Raw genomic sequence first — 25,000 nt, 5'->3', positions numbered from 1 at the left:
TTAGCGAGCGGCACCGCCTATGAAGGCCGGAACGGCACACGATGAGGTAGGGTGGCAAGCCTTTGGGGCCGTCCATAAATGACGTCACTCGATTTTGGACGATTTCTTGACCCCCCCCCCCCCCCCAGGTGCGTGACGTCATTTATGGACGGCCCATTTGACAGACAGAAACACACACACGCACACGACGACCACCACCACCACGTGCTAAAACATGCAAAACACGTGACCGCTTTTGTTGCAGGTTCAACGGATCGCTCACCGTGATTGGTCGGGGCTCGCAGGGGGAGGGGCTTCACGAAGCCACCGCCAGGTACACGCCCACTCCACAAGGACAAAGATCCCCCGTATAGCCCGAACAGACTGGTGAGGCAAGTGCCGTTAACGAGTAGTGGTGGTGATACACACATGCACACACCACGCCGCACTCCACACACCACACCACACACCACACCACACACCACACACACCACACACGCACTGCATACACACACACGCACCACACGCACCACACACACACCACGCCGCACTCCACACACCACACCACACACCACACCACACACCACACACACCACACACGCACTACATACACACACACGCACCACACGCACCACACACACACCACACGCACCCCACACACACCACACACACCACACACCACAAACACACCACACACACCACACACACACACCACACACACACCACACACAGACACCACACACACACCACACACAGACACCACACACAGACACCACACACAGACACCACAAACACACCACACACACCACACACACACACCACACACACACCACACACAGACACCACACACAGACACCACACACACACACCACACACACACACCACACACACACCACACACACCACACACACACCACACACCACAAACACACCACACACACCACACACACACACCACACACACACCACACACAGACACCACACACAGACACCACACACACACACCACACACACACACCACACACACCACACACACACCACACACACCACACACACAACACCACACACACACCACAAACACAACACACACACACCACACCACACACACACCACACAACACACACCACACACACACACCACACACACACCATACACACCACACAACATCACACACACCACACACACACCACACACACACCACACACACAAACACCACATACACACACCACACACACACCACACACACCATACACACATCACACACACACCACACACACACCACACACACCACACACACACCACACACACAAACACCACACACACACACCACACACACCACACAACATCACACACAACACACACACCACACACACCACACAACATCACACACACCACACACACACCACGCAGCAGCAGTAGCAGCGGTAGTGGTAAGATCCGGTGTGAATTGGCCTGTGATGAGGGTAGGCAGTGGTAAGAGGCTGCCAGGTAGTAGCAGTGCAGTGTTACACTCACACCGTCTTTGTGTCTCCACCGTCTTTGTGTCTCCACCGTCTTTGTGTCTCCACCGTCTTTGTGTCTCCACCGTGAGTGTCTCTCCACCGTCTTTGTCTCTCCTCTGTGAGTGTCTCGTAGGCCGATCCAGTTCGAGAATTTGGTGCTCAGAGGAGCCACTCTGAAGAACACCGCTCACATCTACGGTAACACCACGTGACACACACCACGTGATAGACGTGACACACACCACGTGGTAGACGTGATACACACCACGTGACACACACCACGTGATAGACGTGACACACACCACGTGATAGACGTGACACACACCACGTGATAGACAACACACACCACGTGACACATACCACGTGATAGACATAACACACCACGTGAAAGACAACACACACCACGTGATAGACGTGACACACACCACGTGACACACACCGCGCGACACACACCACGTGATAGACATAACACACATCACGTGATATACATATCACACGTAACATGATATATATAACATACACAATGTACACACATAACACGTATATATACAAAATACATAGGTAACATGTATACACAATGCACAAACATAACACACACAACGTACATACATAGCATTAATGGCATACATACATAGCATTTATTCATAACACATATACATACTGCACAAACATAATATACATAGCGTACCGCATTAACCACACACACACACGTGTCTCCCCCCGTGTCTCCCCCCGTGTCTCCCCATGCCCCCCCCCGTGTCTCCCCCCGTGTCTCCCCTCATCTCCCCCGTGTCTCCCCCGTGTCTCCCCCGTGTCTCCCCCCGTGTCTCCCCCCGTCTCTCTCCCCGTGTCTCCCCATGCCCCCCCCGTGTCTCCCCCCGTGTCTCCCCTCATCTCCCCCGTGTCTCCCCCGTGTCTCCCCCGTGTCTCCCCCCGTGTCTCCCCCCGTGTCTCCCCCCGTGTCTCCCCATGCCCCCCCCGTGTCTCCCCCCGTGTCTCCCCTCATCTCCCCCGTGTCTCCCTCCGTCTCCCCCGTGTCTTCCCCATGTCTCCCCCCGTGTCTCCCCCGTGTCTCCCCCCGTGTCTCCCCCGTGTCTTCCCCATGTCTCCCCCCGTGTCTCCCCCGTGTCTCCCCCCGTGTCTCCCCCCGTGTCTCTCCCCGTGTCTCCCCGTGTCTCCCCCGTGTCTCCCCCCGTGTCTCCCCCCGTGTCTCTCCCCGTGTCTCCCCGTGTCTCCCCGTGTCTCCCCCGTGTCTCCCCGTGTCTCCCCCGTGTCTCCCCCCGTGTCTCCCCCTCGTCTCCCCCGTGTCTCCCCCCGTGTCTCCCCCCGTGTCTCCCCGTGTCTCCCCCGTGTCTCCCCCCGTGTCTCCCCCCGTGTCTCTCCCCGTGTCTCTCCCCGTGTCTCCCCCGTGTCTCCCCCGTGTCTCCCCCATGTCTCCTCCGTGTCTCCCCCCGTGTCTCCCCGTGTCTCCCCCCGTCTCTCTCCCCGTGTCTCTCCCCGTGTCTCCCCCGTGTCTCTCCTCATCTCCCCCGTGTCTCTCCCGTGTCTCCCCCCGTGTCTCCCCCCGTGTCTCTCCCCGTGTCTCCCCCGTGTCTCTCCTCATCTCCCCCGTGTCTCCCCGTGTCTCCCCCGTGTCTCCCCCCGTGTCTCCCCCCGTGTCTCTCCCCGTGTCTCCCCGTGTCTCCCCCCGTGTCTCCCCCCGTGTCTCCCCCGTGTCTCCCCCCGTGTCTCCACGTGTCTCCCCCGTGTCTCCCCCGTGTCTCCCCCCGTGTCTCTCCCGTGTCTCCCCGTGTCTCCCCCGTGTCTCCCCCCGTGTCTCCCCCCGTGTCTCCCCCATGTCTCCCCCCGTGTCTCTCCCCGTGTCTCCCCGTGTCTCCCCCGTGTCTCCCCCGGTGTCTCCCCCCGTGTCTCCCCCGTGTCTTCCCCATGTCTCCCCCCGTGTCTCCCCCGTGTCTCCCCGTGTCTCCCCCGTGTCTCCCCCCGTGTCTCCCCCTCGTCTCCCCCGTGTCTCCCCCCGTGTCTCCCCCCGTGTCTCCCCGTGTCTCCCCCGTGTCTCCCCCCGTGTCTCCCCCCGTGTCTCTCCCCGTGTCTCTCCCCGTGTCTCTCCCCGTGTCTCCCCCGTGTCTCCCCCATGTCTCCCCCGTGTCTCCCCCCGTGTCTCCCCGTGTCTCCCCCCGTGTCTCCCCCCGTCTCTCTCCCCGTGTCTCTCCCGTGTCTCTCCTCATCTCCCCCGTGTCTCCCCCGTGTCTCTCCTCATCTCCCCCGTGTCTCTCCCGTGTCTCCCCCCGTGTCTCCCCCCGTGTCTCTCCCCGTGTCTCCCCCGTGTCTCTCCTCATCTCCCCCGTGTCTCCCCGTGTCTCCCCCGTGTCTCCCCCCGTGTCTCCCCCCGTGTCTCTCCCCGTGTCTCCCCGTGTCTCCCCCCGTGTCTCCCCCCGTGTCTCCCCCGTGTCTCCCCCCGTGTCTCTCCCCGTGTCTCCCCGTGTCTCCCCCGTGTCTCCCCCGTGTCTCCCCCCGTGTCTCTCCCCGTGTCTCCCCGTGTCTCCCCCGTGTCTCCCCCCGTGTCTCCCCCCGTGTCTCCCCCATGTCTCCCCCCGTGTCTCTCCCCGTGTCTCCCCGTGTCTCCCCCGTGTCTCCCCCGGTGTCTCCCCCCGTGTCTCCCCCGTGTCTTCCCCATGTCTCCCCCCGTGTCTCCCCCGTGTCTCCCCCCGTGTCTCTCCCCGTGTCTCCCCGTGTCTCCCCCGTGTCTCCCCCGTGTCTCCCCCCGTGTCTCCCCCGTGTCTCCCTCTGCCTCCCCCGTGTCTCCCTCCGTCTCCCCCCGTGCCTCCCCCGTGTCTCCCCCCGTGTCTCCCCCGTGTCTCCCCCCGTATCTCCCCCGTGTCTCCCCCGTGTCTCCCTCTGCCTCCCCCGTGTCTCCCCCGTGTCTCCCCCCATGTCTCCCTCCGTCTCCCCCGTGTCTCCCCCGTGTCTCCTCCGTGTCTCCCCCCGTGTCTCCCCGTGTCTCCCCGTGTCTCCCCCGTGTCTCCCCCCCCCCATCTCCCCCGTGTCTCCCCCCATCTCCCCCGTGTCTCCCCGTGTCTCCCCGTGTCTCCCCCGTGTCTCCCCCCGTGTCTCCCCGTGTCTCCCCCCGTGTCTCCCCCCGTGTCTCCCCGTGTCTCCCCCCGTGTCTCCCCCCGTCTCTCTCCCCGTGTCTCTCCCCGTGTCTCCCCCGTGTCTCTCCTCATCTCCCCCGTGTCTCTCCCGTGTCTCCCCCCGTGTCTCCCCCCGTGTCTCTCCCCGTGTCTCCCCCGTGTCTCTCCTCATCTCCCCCGTGTCTCCCCGTGTTTCCCCCGTGTCTCCCCCCGTGTCTCCCCCCGTGTCTCTCCCCGTGTCTCCCCGTGTCTCCCCCCGTGTCTCCCCCCGTGTCTCCCCCGTGTCTCCCCCCGTGTCTCTCCCCGTGTCTCCCCGTGTCTCCCCCGTGTCTCCCCCGTGTCTCCCCCCGTGTCTCTCCCCGTGTCTCCCCGTGTCTCCCCCGTGTCTCCCCCCGTGTCTCCCCCCGTGTCTCCCCCCGTGTCTCCCCCATGTCTCCCCCCGTGTCTCTCCCCGTGTCTCCCCGTGTCTCCCCCGTGTCTCCCCCGGTGTCTCCCCCCGTGTCTCCCCCGTGTCTTCCCCATGTCTCCCCCCGTGTCTCCCCCGTGTCTCCCCCCGTGTCTCTCCCCGTGTCTCCCCGTGTCTCCCCCGTGTCTCCCCCGTGTCTCCCCCCGTGTCTCCCCCGTGTCTCCCTCTGCCTCCCCCGTGTCTCCCTCCGTCTCCCCCCGTGCCTCCCCCGTGTCTCCCCCCGTGTCTCCCCCGTGTCTCCCCCCGTATCTCCCCCGTGTCTCCCCCGTGTCTCCCTCTGCCTCCCCCGTGTCTCCCCCGTGTCTCCCCCCATGTCTCCCTCCGTCTCCCCCGTGTCTCCCCCGTGTCTCCTCCGTGTCTCCCCCCGTGTCTCCCCGTGTCTCCCCGTGTCTCCCCCGTGTCTCCCCCCGTGTCTCCCCCCGTGTCTCTCCCCGTGTCTCTCCCCGTGTCTCCCCCGTGTCTCTCCTCATCTCCCCCGTGTCTCTCCCGTGTCTCCCCCCGTGTCTCCCCCCGTGTGTCTCCCCGTGTCTCCCCCGTGTCTCTCCTCATCTCCCCCGTGTCTCCCCCGTGTCTCCCCCGGTGTCTCCCCCGTGTCTCACCCCGCGTCTCTCCCCCCGTGTCTCCCCCCCCCCCATCTCCCCCGTGTCTCCCCCCATCTCCCCCGTGTCTCCCCGTGTCTCCCCGTGTCTCCCCCGTGTCTCCCCCCGTGTCTCCCCGTGTCTCCCCCGTGTCTCCCCCCGTGTCTCCCCCCGTGTCTCTCCCCGTGTCTCTCCCCGTGTCTCCCCCGTGTCTCTCCTCATCTCCCCCGTGTCTCCCCCGTGTCTCCCCCCGTGTCTCCCCCCGTGTCTCTCCCCGTGTCTCCTCCGTGTCTCTCCTCATCTCCCCCGTGTCTCCCCCGTGTCTCCCCCCGTGTCTCCCCCCTTGTCTCCCCCCGTGTCTCTCCCCGTGTCTCCCCCGTGTCTCTCCTCATCTCCCCCGTGTCTCCCCCGTGTCTCCCCCGGTGTCTCCCCGTGTCTCACCCCGTGTCTCTCCCCCCGTGTCTCCCCCCCCCATCTCCCCCGTGTTTCCCCCCATCTCCCCCGTGTCTCCCCGTGTCTCCCCGTGTCTCCCCCGTGTCTCCCCCCGTGTCTCCCCCCATCTCCCCCGTGTCTCCCCGTGTCTCCCCGTGTCTCCCCCGTGTCTCCCCCCGTGTCTCCCCCCATCTCCCCCGTGTCTCCCCGTGTCTCCCCGTGTCTCCCCCGTGTCTCCCCCCGTGTCTCCCCGTGTCTCCCCCGTGTCTCCCCCCGTGTCTCCCCCCGTGTCTCCCCCCGTGTCTCCCCGTGTCTCCCCGTGTCTCCCCCGTGTCTCTCCTCATCTCCCCCTTGTCTCCCCGTGTCTCCCCGTGTCTCCCCCGTGTCTCCCCCGTGTCTCCCCCCGTGTCTCCCCGTGTCTCCCCGTGTCTCCCCCCTGTCTCCCCCGTGTCTCCCCCCGTGTCTCCCCGTGTCTCCCCGTGTCTCCCCCCGTGTCTCCCCCCGTGTCTCCCCCCGTGTCTCCCCGTGTCTCCCCGTGTCTCCCCCGTGTCTCTCCTCATCTCCCCCGTGTCTCCCCGTGTCTCCCCCGTGTCTCCCCCGTGTCTCCCCCCGTGTCTCCCGGTGTCTCCCCGTGTCTCCCCCGTGTCTCCCCCGTGTCTCCCCCTGTGTCTCCCCGTGTCTCCCCCCGTGTCTCCCCCCGTGTCTCCCCCCGTGTCTCCCCGTGTCTCCCCGTGTCTCCCCCGTGTCTCTCCTCATCTCCCCCGTGTCTCCCCCGTGTCTCCCCCCGTGTCTCCCCCCGTGTCTCTCCCCGTGTCTCCCCCGTGTCTCTCCTCATCTCCCCCGTGTCTCCCCCGTGTCTCCCCCCATCTCCCCCGTGTCTCCCCGTGTCTCCGCCGTGTCTCCCCTCATCTCCCCCGTGTCTCTCCCCGTGTCTCCCCCGTGTCTCCCCCCGTGTCTCCCCTCATCTCCCCCGTGTCTTTCCCCGTGTCTCCCCTGTGTCTCCCCCCGTGTCTCCCCCGTCTCTCCCCCCGTGTCTCCCCCCGTGTCTCACCCCGTGTCTCTCCCCCCGTGTCTCCCCCCCACATCTCCCCCGTGTCTCCCCCCGTGTCTCCCCCCATCTCCCCCGTGTCTCCCCGTGTCTCCGCCCGTGTCTCCCCCCCCCGTGTCTCTCCCCGTGTCTCCCCCCGTGTCTCCCCCCATCTCCCCCGTGTCTCCCCATCTCCCCCGTGTCTCCCCCGTGTCTCCCCCTCGTCTCCCCCGTGTCTCCCCCCGTGTCTCTCCCCATCTCCTCCGTGTCTCCCCGTGTCTCCCCGTGTCTCCCCCGTGTCTCCCCCCGTGTCTCCCCCCATCTCCCCCGTGTCTCCCCCCGTGTCTCCCCCCGTGTCTCTCCCCATCTCCCCCGTGTCTCCCCGTGTCTCCCCCCGTGTCTCTCCCCATCTCCCCCGTGTCTCCCCGTGTCTCCCCGTGTCTCCCCGTGTCTCCCCCCGTGTCTCCCCCCGTGTCTCCCCCGTGTCTCCCCCCGTGTCTCCCCGTGTCTCCCCCGTGTCTACCCCGTGTCTCCCCGTGTCTCCCCCCGTGTCTCCCCCCCCCCGTGTCTCCCCCCGTGTCTCCCCGTGTCTCCCCGTGTCTCCCCCGTGTCTCCCCGTGTCTCACCCCGTGTCTCTCCTCATCTCCCCCGTGTCTCTCCTCATCTCCCCCGTGTCTCCCCGTGTCTCCCCCGTGTCTCCCCCGTGTCTCCCCCCGTGTCTCCCCCGTGTCTCACCCCGTGTCTCTCCCCCCGTGTCTCCCCCCCCCATCTCCCCCGTGTCTCCCCCCATCTCCCCCGTGTCTCCCCCCATCTCCCCCGTGTCTCCCCCCATCTCCCCCGTGTCTCCCCCGTGTCTCCCCCATCTCCCCCGTGTCTCCCCGTGTCTCCCCGTGTCTCCCCCCGTGTCTCCCCGTGTCTCCCCGTGTCTCCCCGTGTCTCCCCTCATCTCCCCCGTGTCTCCCCCGTATCTCCCCGTGTCTCCCCCCATCTCCCCCGTGTCTCCCCGTGTCTCCCCCGTGTCTCCCCCGTGTCTCCCCCGTGTCTCTCCCCCATCTCCCCCGTGTCTCCCCCGTGTCTCCCCCTCCATCTCCCCCGTGTCTCCCCGTGTCTCCGCCGTGTCTCCCCTCATCTCCCCCGTGTCTCTCCCCGTGTCTCCCCCGTGTCTCCCCCCGTGTCTCCCCCGTCTCTCCCCCCGTGTCTCCCCCCGTGTCTCACCCCGTATCTCTCCCCCCGTGTCTCCCCCCCACATCTCCCCCGTGTCTCCCCCCGTGTCTCCCCCCATCTCCCCCGTGTCTCCCCGTGTCTCCGCCCGTGTCTCCCCCCCCCGTGTCTCCCCCCGTGTCTCCCCCCGTGTCTCCCCCCATCTCCCCCGTGTCTCCCCATCTCCCCCGTGTCTCCCCCGTGTCTCCCCCTCGTCTCCCCCGTGTCTCCCCCCGTGTCTCTCCCCATCTCCCCCGTGTCTCCCCGTGTCTCCCCGTGTCTCCCCCGTGTCTCCCCCCGTGTCTCCCCCCATCTCCCCCGTGTCTCCCCCCGTGTCTCCCCCCGTGTCTCTCCCCATCTCCCCCGTGTCTCCCCGTGTCTCCCCCCGTGTCTCTCCCCATCTCCCCCGTGTCTCCCCGTGTCTCCCCGTGTCTCCCCGTGTCTCCCCCCGTGTCTCCCCCGTGTCTCCCCCCGTGTCTCCTTTTGTCTCCCCCGTGTCTCCCCCGTGTCTCCCCGTGTCTCCCCCCGTGTCTCCCCCCCCCCGTGTCTCCCCGTGTCTCCCCGTGTCTCCCCCGTGTCTCCCCGTGTCTCCCCCGTGTCTCTCCTCATCTCCCCCGTGTCTCCCCGTGTCTCCCCCGTGTCTCCCCCGTGTCTCCCCCCGTGTCTCCCCCGTGTCTCACCCCGTGTCTCTCCCCCCGTGTCTCCCCCCCCCATCTCCCCCGTGTCTCCCCCCATCTCCCCCGTGTCTCCCCCCATCTCCCCCGTGTCTCCCCCCATCTCCCCCGTGTCTCCCCCGTGTCTCCCCCCATCTCCCCCGTGTCTCCCCGTTTCTCCCCGTGTCTCCCCCCGTGTCTCACCGTGTCTCCCCGTGTCTCCCCCCGTGTCTCCCCTCATCTCCCCTGTGTCTCCCCCGTGTCTCCCCGTGTCTCCCCCCATCTCCCCCGTGTCTCCCCGTGTCTCCCCCGTGTCTCCCCCCATCTCCCCCGTGTCTCCCCCCATCTCCCCCGTGTCTCCCCCGTGTCTCCCCCGTGTCTCCCCCGTGTCTCTCCCCCCATCTCCCCCGTGTCTCCCCCGTGTCTCCCCCCCCATCTCCCCCGTGTCTCCCCCCATCTCCCCCGTGTCTCCCCGTGTCTCCCCGGTGTCTCCCCCGTGTCTCACCCCGCGTCTCTCCCCCCGTGTCTCCCCCCCCATCTCCCCCGTGTCTCCCCCCATCTCCCCCGTGTCTCCCCGTGTCTCCCCGGTGTCTCCCCCGTGTCTCACCCCGCGTCTCTCCCCCCGTGTCTCCCCCCCCATCTCCCCCGTGTCTCCCCCCATCTCCCCCGTGTCTCCCCCGTGTCTCCCCCGGTGTCTCCCCCCATCTCCCCTGTTTCTCCCCATGTCTCCGCCGTGTCTCCCCTCATCTCCCCCGTGTCTCTCCCCGTGTCTCCCCGTGTCTCCCCCGTGTCTCCCCCGTGTCTCCCCCCGTGTCTCCCCCCAGGCCTGGCCGTCTACACCGGCATGGAAACCAAAATGGCTCTCAACTACAAGAAGAGGACTTTGAAGAGGTCGGCCGTGGAAAAGTGAGACGCTGTCTCCCTTCCCTATCTCCGTGTCTCCCTGTCTCTGTGTCTCTGTGTCTCTGTGTCTCCGTGTCTCACTGTCTCTGTGTATCTGTGTCTCTGTGTCTCCGTGTCTCTCTCACCCTGTGTCTCTGTGTCTCCGTGTCTCCGTGTCTCTCTGTTTCCGTGTCTCCGTGTCTCTGTGTCTCTCTGTGTCTCTGTGTCTCCGTGTCTCTCTGTCTCCGTGTCTCCGTGTCTCTGTGTCTCCGTGTCTCCGTGTCTCTGTGTCTCCGTGTCTCCGTGTCTCCGTGTCTCTCTGTCTCCGTGTCTCCGTGTCTCCGTGTCTCTGTGTCTCCGTGTCTCTGTGTCTCCGTGTCTCCGTGTCTCTGTGTCTCTCTGTCTCCGTGTCTCTGTGTCTCCGTGTCTCTCTGTCTCCGTGTCTCCGTGTCTCTGTGTCTCCGTGTCTCCGTGTCTCTGTGTCTCTCTGTCTCCGTGTCTCTGTGTCTCCGTGTCTCTCTGTCTCCGTGTCTCCGTGTCTCTCTGTCTCCGTGTCTCCGTGTCTCTCTGTCTCCGTGTCTCCGTGTCTCTCTGTCTCCGTGTCTCCGTGTCTCTCTGTCTCCGTGTCTCCGTGTCTCTCTGTCTCCGTGTCTCCGTGTCTCTGTGTCTCCGTGTCTCCGTGTCTCTGTGTCTCTCTGTCTCCGTGTCTCTGTGTCTCCGTGTCTCTCTGTCTCCGTGTCTCCGTGTCTCTGTGTCTCCGAGTCTCCGTGTCTCTGTGTCTCTCTGTCTCCGTGTCTCCGTGTCTCCGTGTCTCCGTGTCTCTGTGTCTCTCTGTCTCTGTGTCTCCGTGTCTCCGTGTCTCTGTGTCTCCGAGTCTCCGTGTCTCCGTGTCTCTCTGTCTCCGTGTCTCCGTGTCTCCGTGTCTCCGTGTCTCTGTGTCTCTCTGTCTCTGTGTCTCCGTGTCTCCGTGTCTCCGTGTCTCTGTGTCTCTCTGTCTCTGTGTCTCCGTGTCTCCGTGTCTCCGTGTCTCCGTGTCTCTGTGTCTCCGTGTCTCTCTGTCTCTGTGTCTCCGTGTCTCCGTGTCTCTGTGTTTCTGTGTCTCTGTGTCTCTCTGTGTCTCTGTGTCTCCCTGTCTCCCTGTCTCCCTGTCCCCCTGTCTCACTGTCTCCATGTATCTGTGTCTCCCTGTCTCCCTGTCTCTGTGTCTCTCTGTGTCTCTGTGTCTCCGTGTCTCTCTGTCTCCGTGTCTCCGTGTCTCTGTGTCTTAGTGTCTCCGTGTCTCTCTGTCTCTGTGTCTCCGTGTCTCCGTGTCTCTGTGTCTCTCTGTCTCTGTGTCTCCGTATCTCTGTGTCTCCGTGTCTCTCTGTCTCTGTGTCTCCGTGTCTCCGTGTCTCTCTGTCTCCGTGTCTCTGTGTCTCCGTGTCTCCGTGTCTCTGTGTCTCCCTGTCTCCCTGTCTCTCTGTCTCCGTGTCTCTGTGTCTCTCTGTCTCTGTGTCTCCGTGTCTCTCTGTCTCTGTGTCTCTGTGTCTCCGTGTCTCTGTGTCTCCGTGTCTCCGTGTCTCTGTGTCTCCCTGTCTCCCTGTCTCCGTGTTTCCGTGTCTCCCTGTCTCTCTGTCTCTGTGTCTCTGTGTCTCAGTGTCTCCGTGTCTCTCTGTCTCTGTGTCTCTGTGTCTCCGTGTCTCTCTGTCTCTGTGTCTCCGTGTCTCCGTGTCTCCCTGTCTCTCTGTCTCTGTGTCTCCGTGTCTCCGTGTCTCTCTGTCTCTGTGTCTCCGTGTCTCTGTGTCTCCCTGTCTCTCTGTCTCTGTGTCTCCGTGTCTCCGTGTCTCTGTGTCTCAGTGTATCTGTGTCTCTGTGTTTCCGTGTCTCTTTGTCTCTGTGTCTCCGTGTCTCCGTGTCTCTGTGTCTCTGTGTCTCACTGTCTCCGTGTCTCCGTGTGTCTCAGGTCGATGAACTCGTTCCTGCTCGTCTACCTGTGTCTGCTCGTCTCCATGGCTCTCGTGAGCTCCGTGTCTCCGTGTCTCTGTGTCTCCACGTGTCCTCGTGTCTCCGTGTGTCTGTGTCTCTGTGTCCTCGTGTCTCCGTGTCTCTGTGTCCCCGTGTCTCAGGTCCATGAACTCGTTCCTGCTCGTCTACCTGTGTCTCTGTGTCTCCATGGCTCTCGTGAGCTCCGTGCCTCTATGTCTCTGTGTCTCTGTGTCTCTGTGTCTCTGTGTCTCCGTGTCTCTGTGTCTCCGTGTCTCCGTGTCTCCGTGTCTCTGTGTCTCCGTGTCTCCGTGTCTCCGTGTCTCTGTGTCTCTGTGTCTCTGTGTCTCTGTGTCTCTGTGTCTCTGTGTCTCCGTGTCTCCGTGTCTCCGTGTCTCTGTGTCTCCGTGTCTCCGTGTCTCTGTGTCTCTGTGTCTCTGTGTCTCCGTGTCTCCGTGTCTCCGTGTCTCTGTGTCTCTGTGTCTCTGTGTCTCCGTGTCTCCGTGTCTCTGTGTCTCCGTGTCTCCGTGTCTCCGTGTCTCTGTGTCTCCGTGTCTCTGTGTCTCTGTGTCTCTGTGTCTCTCTGTCTCCGTGTCTCTGTGTCTCCCTGTCTCTGTGTCTCCGTGTCTCTGTGTCTCCGTGTCTCCGTGTCTCAGGTCCATGAACTCGTTCCTGCTAGTCTACCTGTGTCTCCTGGTCTCCATGGCTCTCTCTGTGTCTCCGTGTCTCTCTCTGTGTCTCTGTGTCTCCGTGTCTCCGTGTCTCTGTGTCTCCGTGTCTCCGTGTCTCAGGTCCATGAACTCGTTCCTGCTCGTCTACCTGTGTCGCCTGGTCTCCATGTCTCTCTCCGTGTCTCTGTGTCTCCGTGTCTCCGTGTCTCAGGTCCATGAACTCGTTCCTGCTAGTCTACCTGTGTCTCCTGGTCTCCATGGCTCTCTCTGTGTCTCCGTGTCTCTCTCTGTGTCTCTGTGTCTCCGTGTCTCCGTGTCTCTGTGTCTCAGGTCCATGAACTCGTTCCTGCTCGTCTACCTGTGTCTCCTGGTCTCCATGTTTCTCTCCGTGTCTCTGTGTCTCCGTGTCTCCGTGTCTCAGGTCCATGAACTCGTTCCTGCTCGTCTACCTGTGTCTCCTGGTCTCCATGTCTCTCTCCGTGTCTCTGTGTCTCCGTGTCTCCGTGTCTCAGGTCCATGAACTCGTTCCTGCTCGTCTACCTGTGTCTCCTGGTCTCCATGGCTCTCTCCGTGTCTCTGTGTCTCCGTGTCTCCGTGTCTCAGGTCCATGAACTCGTTCCTGCTCGTCTACCTGTGTCTCCTGGTCTCCATGGCTCTCTCCGTGTCTCTGTGTCTCCGTGTCTCCGTGTCTCAGGTCCATGAACTCGTTCCTGCTAGTCTACCTGTGTCTCCTGGTCTCCATGGCTCTCGTGAGCTCCGTGATGAAGTTTGTCACCGAGGCCGGCGCCGCCGCTCCGTGGTACAACGGCAGAGCCAGGCACGAGGACGGGGCGTGGAGGGTGAGACACTAACACCACCACCACCACTACCACCACCACCACCACCGCTACCATCACCACTACCACCATCACCGCCACCACCACCACTACCACTGCCACCACTACCACTACCACCACTACCAACACCACCACCGCCAACACCACCACCACTACCACCACCACCATCACCACTACCACCACTACCACCACCACCACTACCACCACTACCATCACCACCGCCACTACCACTACCACCACCACTACCACCACTACCACCACTACCACCACCACTACCATCATCATCATCACCACCACCACCACTACCACCACCACTACCACTACCAACACCACCACTACCACCAACATCACCGCCACCACCATCACCGCCACCACCACCACTACCACCACTACTACCACCACTACCACTGCCACAACTACCACTACCACCACTAACACCACCACCACTACCACCACCACCGCCACCACCACCACCACCACCACTACCACCACTACCACCACCACCACTACCACCACCATTACCACCACTACCACCACCACCACTACCACCACCGCCACCACCGCCACCACCACCGCCACCACCGCCACCACCTCCACCACCACTACCACCACCACCACTACCACCACCACTACCACCACGACCACCACTACCACCACCACTACCACCGCCGCCACTACCACCACCACCGCCACCACCACCCCCCCCCCCCCCCGTGTCTCCCCCGTGTCTCCCCCCGTGTCTCCCCCCGTGTCTCTCCCGTGTCTCGCCTCCCCCGTGTCTCCCCCGCGTCTCCCCCGTGTCTCCCCCCGTGTCTCCCCCCCACCGTGTCTCCCCCCCGTGTCTCCTCCCCCCGTGTCTCCCCCGTGTCTCCCCCGTGTCTCCCGGTGTCCCCCCCCCCGTGTCTCCCCCCGTGTCTCCCCCCCCGTGTCTCCCCCGTGTCTCCCGGTGTCCCCCCTCCCCCGTGTCTCCCCCGTGTCTCCCCCGTGTCTCCCCCGTGTCTCCCCCCGTGTCTCCCCCGTGTCTCCCCCCCCCCCCCGTGTCTCCCCCCGTGTCTCCTCCCCCCGTGTCTCCCCCGTGTGTCTCCCCCGTGTCTCCCGGTTCCCCCCCCCCCCGTGTCTCCCCCCGTGTCTCCCCCCCCTGTCACCCCCCGTGTCTCCCGGTGTCCCCCCTCCCCCGTGTCTCCCCCGTGTCTCCCCCGTGTCTCCCCCCGTGTCTCCCCCCCCCCCGTGTCTCCCCCCCCCCCGTGTCTCCCCCCCGTGTCTCCTCCCCCCGTATCTCCTCCGTGTCTCCCGGTGTCGTCCCCCCCGTGTCTCCCCCCGTGTCTCCCCCCCGTGTCTCCCCCGTGTCTCCCGGTGTCCCCCCCCCCCGTATCTCCCCTGTGTCACCCCCCGTGTCTCCCCCCCCCACCCCGTGTCTACCCCGTATCACCCCCTGTGTCTCCCCCGTGTCTCTACCCCCCCTCCCCCGTGTCTCCCCCCGTGTCTCCCCCGTGTCTCCCCCGTGTCTCCCCCCGTGTCTCCCCTCATCTCCCCCCCGTCTCCCCCGTGTCTCCCCTCATCTCCCCTCCGTCTCCCCCGTGTCTCCCCCGTGTCTCCCCCCGTGTCTCCCCTGTGTCTCTCCCCCCCCCCCCCGTGTCTCCCCCGTGTCTCCCCCGTGTCACCCCCAGTGTCTCCCTTGTGTCTCCCCCGTGTCTCCTCCCCCCGTGTCTCCCCCGTGTCTCCCGGTGTCCCCCCTCCCCCGTGTCTCCCCCGTGTCTCCCCCGTGTCTCCCCCCGTGTCTCCCCCGTGTCTCCCCCCCCCGTGTCTCCCCCCCCCCATGTCTCCCCCCCGTGTCTCCTCCCCCCGTATCTCCCCCGTGTCTCCCGGTGTCCCCCCCCCCGTGTCTCCCCCCGTGTCTCCCCCCCGTGTCTCCCCCGTGTCTCCCGGTGTCCCCCCCCCCCCGTATCTCCCCTGTGTCACCCCCCGTGTCTCCCCCCCCCACCCCGTGTCTACCCCGTATCACCCCCTGTGTCTCCCCCGTGTCTCTACCCCCCCCTCCCCCGTGTCTCCCCCCGTGTCTCCCCCGTGTCTCCCCTAATCTCCCCCGTGTCTCCCCCGTGTCTCCCCCCGTGTCTCCCCCGTGTCTCCCCCGTGTCTCCCCCCGTGTCTCCCCCGTGTCTCCCCCCGTGTCTCCCCCGTGTCTCCCCCGTGTCTCCCCCCGTGTCTCCCCCGTGTCTCCCCCGTGTCTCCCCCTCATCTCCCCCGTGTCTCCCCCGTGTCTCCCCCCGTGTCTCCCCCGTGTCTCCCCCGTGTCTCCCCCTCATCTCCCCCGTGTCACCCCCGTGTCTCCCCCCGTGTCTCCCCCCGTGTCTCCCCCGTGTCTCCCCCGTGTCTCCCCCATGTCTCCCCCGTGTCTCCCCCCGTGTCTCCCCCCGTGTCTCCCCCCCATGTCTCCCCCGTGTCTCCCGGTGTCCCTCCCTCTACAACTACATTATCCCCCCCTTGTCTCCCCCGTGTCTCCCCCTCCCCCCCCACCCCGTGTCTCCCCCATGTCTCACCCCCCCCCCCCGTGTCTCCCCCCCCCCGCAGCCTCTGGAGATGCTGGTGGACTTCCTCTCCTTCATGGTCCTCTACAACTACATCATCCCCGTGTCGCTCTACGTCTCCGTGGAGATGCAGAAGTTCCTGGGCTCACGATTCGTCGGCTGGGACCTGCGGCTCCGCGACCCCGACAGCCACGAGCCGGCCTTGGCCAACACCTCCGACCTCAACGAGGAGCTGGGGCAGGTGGGGAGGGGGCAGAGGTCGCAACCGGGTACTCGATACCCGTACCCTACCTGATACCCGGGTACGGGTACCCGTATGCGACCCTGGTGCTGCCGGGTACGGGTAGGCCGTGAGTCACTGGTGAGTCACCGTTTGTCACTCATTTCCCAACGTCTTGTCTCTTCTCAACAATTCAAGTGCCTATAATCAACCCACCCGCGCCTGCAACGTGGCTTCATCCCAGAGGTCGCAATCGGGTACCCGATACCCGTAGCCTACCCGGCCGGGTACGGGTACGGCCGGGTACGGGTACGGGTACCCGTTTGCGACCCTGGTGCGGCCGGGTACGGGTAGGCCGTGAGTCACTGGTGAGTCACCGTTTGTCACTCATTTCCCAACGTCTTGTCTCTTCTCACAATTCAAGCTCCTAGAATCAACCCACCCGCGCCTGCAACATGGCTTCAAACCCTACTAATTGGCTGTTGATAGTTAGTAAGGCTTGCAACGTAGACGGAACGTGGCAATTCGTTACGAGCACAAATTGGCTGTCAATTAGTAAGGGGTTTGTCACGTAAACAGAACGTGGCCAATTCGTCGCTAGCACAGCAACTACATCGCTTGTGTATTGTCGAGCAAAGCCACAACATCGGCACTCTGAGCACCGTGTCGTTTCACCACTAATTCCAACAACCGGCGTCATCAGGCGGTAAAACAGACGTGTGGGTGGTGGCGGGTTTCACGACGCATTTGTATTTACGCGATTTCGCCCAAGAAACATGCTGTGTTACTGAGGAAGTCGTGGTGATGGTGGTGGAAGCGATGGTCGTGCTACTATTGGTGATGGTGGTGATGGTTGTGGAGATGGTGGTGATGATGGTGGTGGTGATGGTGGTGATGGTGGTGATGGTGGTGATGGTGGTGGTGGTGATGGTAGTGGTGGTGGCAATTGTGGTGATGATGGTGGTGGTGGTGGTGATGATGGTGATGGTGGTGGTGTGACTACTAATGGTGGTGATGGTGGTGATGAGGGTGGTGATGATGATGGTGGTAATGGTGATTGTGGTGATGGCACAGGTGGAGTACGTGCTCACAGACAAGACGGGCACCCTCACGGAGAACGTGATGGTGGTGATGGTGTTGATGATGATGATGGTGGTGGTGATGGTGATGGTGGTAGTGGTGATGATGGTGATGATGGTGATGATGTTGGTGATGGTGATGGCACAGGTGGAGTACGTGCTCACAGACAAGACGGGCACCCTCACGGAGAACGTGATGGTGGTGATGGTGTTGATGATGATGATGGTGGTGGTGATGGTGATGGCACAGGTGGAGTACGTGCTCACAGACAAGACGGGCACCCTCACGGAGAACGTGATGAGCCTCAAGAAGCTGAGCCTCGGAGGAGTCAAGTACCAGGTTCAGCACGGGGAGATGGTGCCCGAGGGGGGTGGCCGGGGATCAGCAGGAGGAGGAACAGGGGGTGACATCCCTGATGGAGGCCCTGCAGCTACGGACTCACCGGTGTGGTCTCTTGCTTCTCTACATCAGCATCAGCATCAGCAGCAGCAGCATCATCATCAGCAGCAGCGGCAGCATCATCAGCAGCAGCATCAGCAGCAGCAGCGGCAGCATCATCAGCATGATCATCATCAGCATCATCATCATCAGCATCATCATCATCAGCAGCAGCAGCATCATCAGCAGCAGCGGCAGCATCATCAGCATGATCATCATCAGCATCATCATCATCAGCATCAGCATCAGCAGCAGCAGCATCATCAGCAGCAGCGGCAGCATCATCAGCATGATCATCATCAGCATCATCATCATCAGCAGCAGCATCAGCAGCAGCATGATCATCATCAGCACCAACATCATCATCAGCATCATTATCAGCACCATCATCATCGGCAGCAGCAGCACCAATACTATCACCACCACCATCACCACCACCAACATCACCAACATCAGCACCATCACTACCACCATCACCATCACCAACAACAACCATCATTCGGCGCTTGTGCCAGGCTATGTGCATGTTAAGGCCACGTGAAGTGTCGAACGCCCGCTGGCAGGAGGTCACCGGGCAGATCCAGGTGCCACGGGTCGACTGACTGGGATGAGTGGCCGATGCACCACCTGTGCCCCCTACTGTGCCAACTTGCTGTGCTTTAGCCACCCGGCGCTCCGCTCTATCTGTCCGAACAAAAGCTGTTTAGGCATGCAGTGGCTGGGCATGCGGGCTACATGACCCAGCCGACGCAGCCTTGCCTGCCGGAGGAACTCACTGATGGGACTTTTCCCAGATTTTTCAAGGATTTGTGAGCTCCTCACACAATACAGCCTGATTAAACCCAGGATGGATCGTATGGTTCTAACCGGCATTACTGTGGCCAAAAATACCCGAAGCTTTGTGTGGAGTGACAGACCAGGTAGCTTCCAAACAGCGTTATGCAACTGATGAAAAGATAATGCCGCTCGACTGATTCGGAGTGCGACCTCTGCTATTAAACCGGAGCCGGTCATGAGCACACTGCCCAGGTTTGGGAAACTCTCCACTCTCTCCACAACTACCCCATCACCATTGGGGAGTTGAAGGGGTGGAGTGTCTAATGGCACAAAATACCCAGGCAGGTGCTTAGTTTTGGTGGGGCTGATGATAAGGCCCCGCCTCTTAGTGGCAAACTCCAGGTTCAGCAGCAGCGCCTCCAACTCCTCCTCTGAGTGAGCAGCAATCACCAGATCATCGGCATACATAACGTGGTTGACCCATAGGGAGCCATCCCTTGACCGCACCCGGGCATTGATCAGCCTCCCATTGTATCTGTACTAGATGGAGATTCCTCCGGTACAGCTATTGAAGGCTTCACGAACTACATGGTCGAAAAAGATGTTAGAACCTCCGAGCGAAGGCTGCGGTAAGCCTCATTCTCTGACGTGGGATGCTGTAGACAATGAGAGTGGACCTGTCGCTTTTTTTCAACCATCCTGAACACCTCCTCCATCAGCCAGGGTCTCTGGGTAGGTCTGGATCGTGGACCCAAAGCAGCCATTGCAGCTGCATGAGCCAAAGTCCTAAACCTCACCCATTTCTTCTCGACATCAAGAGGAGTGGGGGACGATGCCAACCCTAACCGCAAGCGATGAGGAAATGCTCGCTTGCAACTTTTATCAGCTAGCTGAGACCATGCCACTATGAGTTTGAATGGAGTCCTGGGTGTACACCCACCACCGGAATGGAAGAATGGCAGGCCCATCTGGCAGATGAATAGTCGATGGTCAGTGGGAAGATCAGCTCCACCGTAGGTCCTGGTGTCAAGGACATGGGCCCGTATCTGCCGTTCCGTCACTCTGTAGTCCAGCAGATGTTCTTGCTTGGACCCGGCATGCATCCATGATGTTATGTGGATGCGCCGATGCCGGAACAGCGTGTTGGTAATTACAAGCCCATGGGCTGCACAGAAATATAGCAACCTCCTACCATTGTTATTGAGCTGATCTGGCCCATGCTTTCCACTCACTCCAGACCAGGTGCCAGCATCATGACCAACTCGGGCATTAAAGTCACCCAACATGATGACTCTATCCCGAGGGGCCACTTTAGCCAGCACCTGTGACAGGAGGTCATAGAAGGCATGTGACTCATCGGCCTTGCCCGCATCCCCCCAATAATGTTCATCTTTGGTGGGGGCATAAGTAACCACGACCACCACTCCTCGCCTCTGGTTGATGGGAAGGTGAACCCACAGTAGCCTGGAGCTTACAGATTCCCACACCTCACCGCCACGTTCCCACGCCCCCTTCATTCTTTTGTTCAGAAGTAGAGCCACACCCAGTTGTTTGGCAGTCTTCTGCCATGAGTAGAGGATTGTCCACCCCACATGGTGGCAGGAGCCAGAGCCGGTCCACCAGCCCTCACGAATATCACAGAGTTCCAAGCGGTACCGGTCCAGCTCCCGACAGAGGAGTGGCAGCCTCTCCTCCGCAGTGAGCGTTCGAACATTCCACATGGCCACACGTAGTGGCTTTTTGTTGTTTCTGGAGGAGCCCCGAGGGTAAGGATTCAGTCTCCTGGCTCCGCCAAATGGGGTTTGTCCAGGAGACGTCATAGACGCCTGTTCCCCCTGGGGCCTCCGGCACAAGCTTTGTTCTATATTTTTTACGTGGTTTAGTGGTAGTTTAAGTGAAGATGGAGGGGTTACCAGCTTCTCGCACCACCAGCACCACCATCACCACCATCACCACCACCATCATCACTACCATTACTATCACCACTACCGTCAGCACCACCATCACCACCACCATCATCATCATCACTACCACCATCATCATCTTCATCACCATCATCACCCATCACTACCATCACCACCATTACCACCACCACCATCATCACCACCATCATCACTACCATCACCATCACCACCACCGTCAGCACCACCATCACGACCACCACCATCACCATCATCACTACCACCACCATCATCTTCATCACCATCATCACCCATCACTACCATCACCACCACCATCATCACCACCATCATCACTACCATTACCATCACCACTACCACCACCACCATCACCACCACCATCACCACTACTACCATCACCACCATTACCACCACCATCATCACTACCATCACCACCACCACCACCGTCAGCACCACCATCACCACCACCACCATCGCTACCACCACCACCATCATCACCACCATCACCACCATTACCACTACTACCATCACCACCATTACCACCACCATCATGACCACCATCACCATCACCACCACCGTCAGCACCACCATTACCATCACCATCATCGCTACCACCACCATCATCTTCACCACCACCATCACCACCCCCACCCCCACCATCACCACCAATACCACTCCCACCATGAGCGCTGCTGCTGGTGGTTCTTGCGGCGCAGGAATGGACCAGCCCCGAGTTCCTGGTGACGGCGCTAGCGCTCTGCCACACGGTGAACATCAACACGGACACCGGCATCGACACCGGCACCGGCATCGACACCGGCGGTGGGGACAGTGGGGGGGGGCCCGGAGGGGGGGACGGAGGGGGGGGACGGGGAGGGGGTGGCGCTGATGGGCGGTGCGGCCGAGGTCACCGTCGTGGTGACACCGGCGGTGAAGGTGCCACACGCCAACTCACCGGAGTACTACGCCTCTTCACCGGACGAGAAGGCCCTGGTGGAGGCCGCTTCCAGGCGAGGGACGCTCACCCACTCGCCGCGCTCGCTCGCTCGCTCGTTCACTCATCCACTCGCTCACTCATCCACTCACCCACTCACCGCGCTCGCTCGCTCGCTCACCCACCCACACGCACTCACTCATCCACACACACTCACACACTCACTCACTCACGCACTCGCTCGCTCACTCGCTCTCTCACTCACTCGCTCACTCACCCACTCACCTACTCGCTCACTCGCTCACTCACCTACTCACCCACACGCACTCACTCACACTCACACACTCACACTCACACACTCACTTACTCACGCACTCGCTCACTCACTCACCCACTCACACACGCAATCACTCACACGCACTCACCCACTCACCTACTCACCCACACACGCACTCACCCACTCACCTACTCACCCACACACTCACTCACCCACTCACACACTCACGCACTCGCTCGCTCACTCGCTCTCTCACTCACTCGCTCACTCACCCACTCACCTACTCGCTCACTCGCTCACTCACCTACTCACCCACACGCACTCACTCACACTCACACACTCACACTCACACACTCACTTACTCACGCACTCGCTCACTCACTCACCCACTCACACACGCAATCACTCACACGCACTCACCCACTCACCTACTCACCCACACACGCACTCACCCACTCACCTACTCACCCACACACTCACTCACCCACTCACACACTCACACACTCACTCACCCACCCACTCACCTATTAACCCACACGCACTCACTCACTCATCCATACACACTCACACACTCGCTCACTCACCCACTCACTGCGCTCGCTCACTCACTCACTCACCCACATGCACTCACTCACTCACTCACCCACACTCACCCACACGCTCGCTCGCTCCCTCGTACACACTCACTCATCCACTCACCCACACGCACTCACTTACCCACTCACACTCACTCACCCACTCACTCACACCCACTCACTCACCCACCCACACTCACCTACCCATGTTCACTCACAGTGCACCTAGCCTGGCACAAGCGCCGTGGTGACGTCACCGCCACTTGTTGTTGTTATTGTTGTTTGGTTGTTGTTGTTTGTTGTGGTTGTGTCTAATTGAGTCCTGCGTCTGATTGATGTTCGCAGACTTGGAGTGACATTCTTGGGCTTAGAAAACCAAACTATGAGGCTCTGCATTCAGGGACAGCCACGCAGGTGAGATGTGATCCGTGGGTTCCATTACCGCCCCCTCCCCCACCCCCCTCCCCACCCCTCCCCCCTCCCCCCTCCCCTCCCCCCTCCCCACCCCCCCTCCCCTCCCCCCTCCCCACCCCCCTCCCCTCTCCCCTCCCCACCCCCCTCCCCACCCCCCTCCCCACCCCCCTCCCCACCCCCCTCCTCACCCCCCCCTCCCCTCCCCCCTCCCCACCCCCCTCCCCACCCCCCTCCCCACCCCCCTCCCCTCCCCCCTCCCCACCTCCCTCCCCTCCCCCCTCCCCACCCCCCCTCCCCTCTCCCCTCCCCACCCCCCTCCCCACCCCCCTCCCCACCCCCCTCCCCTCCCCCCCTCCCCACCTCCCTCCCCCTCCCCCCCTCCCCACCCCCCTCCCCTCCCCCCTCCCCACCCCCCTCCCCTCCCCCCTCCCCACCCCCCTCCCCTCCCCCTCCTCCCCCCTCCCCTCCCCCCTCCCCACCCCCCTCCCCTCCCCCCTCCCCACCCCCCTCCCCACCCCCCTCCCCTCCCCCCCTCCACCCCCTCCACTTCCCTGCCCGCTCTGCTGAGGCTGTGGTGATCCAGCAGCAGCGGACTGACCGTGACCCCCCCCTTCCTCCCCCCCAGTTTCGAGGTGCTGGACACACTGGAGTTTGACCCCAAGAGGCGCTGCATGAGCGTCGTCCTGCGGACGTGCGGAGGTCAGCGTCACCCCCCCCACTCCCCCCTCCCCCCCCACCCCCCCCCTCCCCCCCCACACAGACACTCACTGTCGCCACCATAGGGTGCATCGCAAACCCCTTAGGGCTCTCTATGAGACATCTCCTTTACCAGTGGCAAAATATAGTAGAAGGCTTTTACCCTTTCAACTGGTACAAAAACTGACACCTTTGTACAAGGCATTATGTTTGCAATGACCACAACACAAGCAGTCAAAATGCAAACAAAAATAAACAACTCTGATGATGATAATGATATGCACTGTCCTTGAAGTTGATTGGTCCATACCCGAGACAGCTTTTCTTAGAGCCTAGTCTCCATTGGTGTTGGACCAGATGACGCCAAAAGGCGCACAACTCAAAGACAGCGCACTATCAGAGTCTATGAGTTGTGCGCCTTTTGGCGTCATCTGGTCCAACACCAATGGAGACTAGGCTCTAAGAAAAGCTGTCTCGGGTGTGGACCAATCAACATCAAGGACAGTGCATATCATTATCAGAGTTGTGTGTTTTTTGTTTGCATTACGACTGCAGGTATTGTAGTCAATACATACAAGCATGACTCATTGTTTTGTTGCCAGATAAAAGGGTAAAAAAACAATTACCATATTTTGCTACTGGCAAAGGAGGTTCCAATGGTGTAAATGGTTCACCCCGAGCTCTCATACTCTGATGGTGCATTGTCTTTGAGTTGTTTCTTTTTGTTTGCATTTTGACTGCTTGTGTTGTGGTCATTGCAAACATGATGCCTTGTATAAAGGTGTCAGTTTTTGTACCAGTTGAAAGGGTAAAAAACCTATTACCCTTACGGCTCGTCGCAAACACGAGGGAGCGTCGTAAACCATCGGGCGCTTCGCGAAACGCCGGGGAGCACCTCTTCGCCCGTCCCGACGAGGTGGGGGGTGGGGGGGGGGGAGTGGAGGAGGTGACTAGGGAATGAGAGGGGAGGGAGCTTCCTGGGCTTGAGATCGAGCCCAGTGAGGCCCTGGCCCCAGACGGGTCGGCGGTGGGGGACAGGAGGGCCCCACGCTGACATGAAAAGCGAGAGGTGAGCGGGGTGAGCTTCGGCGGCGACCCGAAGGGACGGACGGACAGGCCGAGGAACTAGCCTCCGATGCCCGAGATGGGGTGCTCTCCCCGAATACCATCTCGGTTTCCTGAGATGGTCGTACGGGAGGCGCAACATCCGGGTGCAGGACAGCCTCCCCAGCAGGGTGAACTTCATGAGCACGGCCCGGCGTGTCGTCCAGGAATCCGAGCAAGTTCGGATGTGGTCGCCAGGAAATCTATCGGTTGAAGGCCTTGATGAGCAGGATCGGCCCCGCGGCCGCTGTCGTCCCCCGCCGACAGGCGAAGTCTTCGTGGTGACGAAGGGCGCCGACTCGGCTGTTCTTCCGCGCGTCGCCGCCACCGCCGAGGGCGAGGGAGAGCTGCAAGCCACGCAGAGACACGTGGATGACTTCGCGATGGTAACAAGCGCGGACGCGGCGTCGGTAACCCGTGTTGGTTAACCCTCCCCCCCCCCCCCTCTCTCTCTCTCATCTATAGCTCTGTTTCTTCACCTGAGGACGGCTGCTTGCGTTGTGGCCGAAACGTCGTGAGAATTTCATTTTATTATGTTTAATTTTTATTATTTTATTATTTCCCTTCTACGTGACTTTACCGAAAGAACCAAGAAGATGAATCCCTGCAGTCACGAAAGCTTTAAATCGAAATTAATTTTTTCAGTGTTTAGTGGTTTTGGGGTATTTTTTTCTGTTTTTAGTGATTTTTTATTTTTTTTGTCGGTTTTTAGATTTCTTTTGGGACT

General features: G+C 61.8%; 1 protein-coding gene across 1 annotated transcript in view; it reads left to right on the top strand.

Annotated features, from left to right (window-relative positions):
• LOC144952388 (phospholipid-transporting ATPase IF-like) overlaps positions 1-25,000 on the top strand; it is a 130,739-nt gene that overhangs the window by 62,313 nt on the left and 43,426 nt on the right. The window contains 11 exon segments of the mRNA XM_078882780.1: positions 245-313; positions 1,613-1,677; positions 9,788-9,869; positions 13,173-13,317; positions 15,883-16,080; positions 17,389-17,583; positions 20,990-21,133; positions 21,135-21,283; positions 22,405-22,473; positions 23,099-23,172; positions 24,541-24,659. Of these exon segments, the coding sequence (XP_078738906.1) occupies positions 245-313; positions 1,613-1,677; positions 9,788-9,869; positions 13,173-13,317; positions 15,883-16,080; positions 17,389-17,583; positions 20,990-21,133; positions 21,135-21,283; positions 22,405-22,473; positions 23,099-23,172; positions 24,541-24,659 (1,309 nt within the window).

The sequence above is a fragment of the Lampetra fluviatilis genome, chromosome 67 (assembly GCF_964198595.1).
Source record: "Lampetra fluviatilis chromosome 67, kcLamFluv1.1, whole genome shotgun sequence".
Lineage (NCBI taxonomy): Eukaryota > Metazoa > Chordata > Hyperoartia > Petromyzontiformes > Petromyzontidae > Lampetra > Lampetra fluviatilis.
The sequence above is the reverse complement of the archived record's forward strand: the minus strand, read 5'-3'. Positions and strand labels throughout refer to the sequence as shown.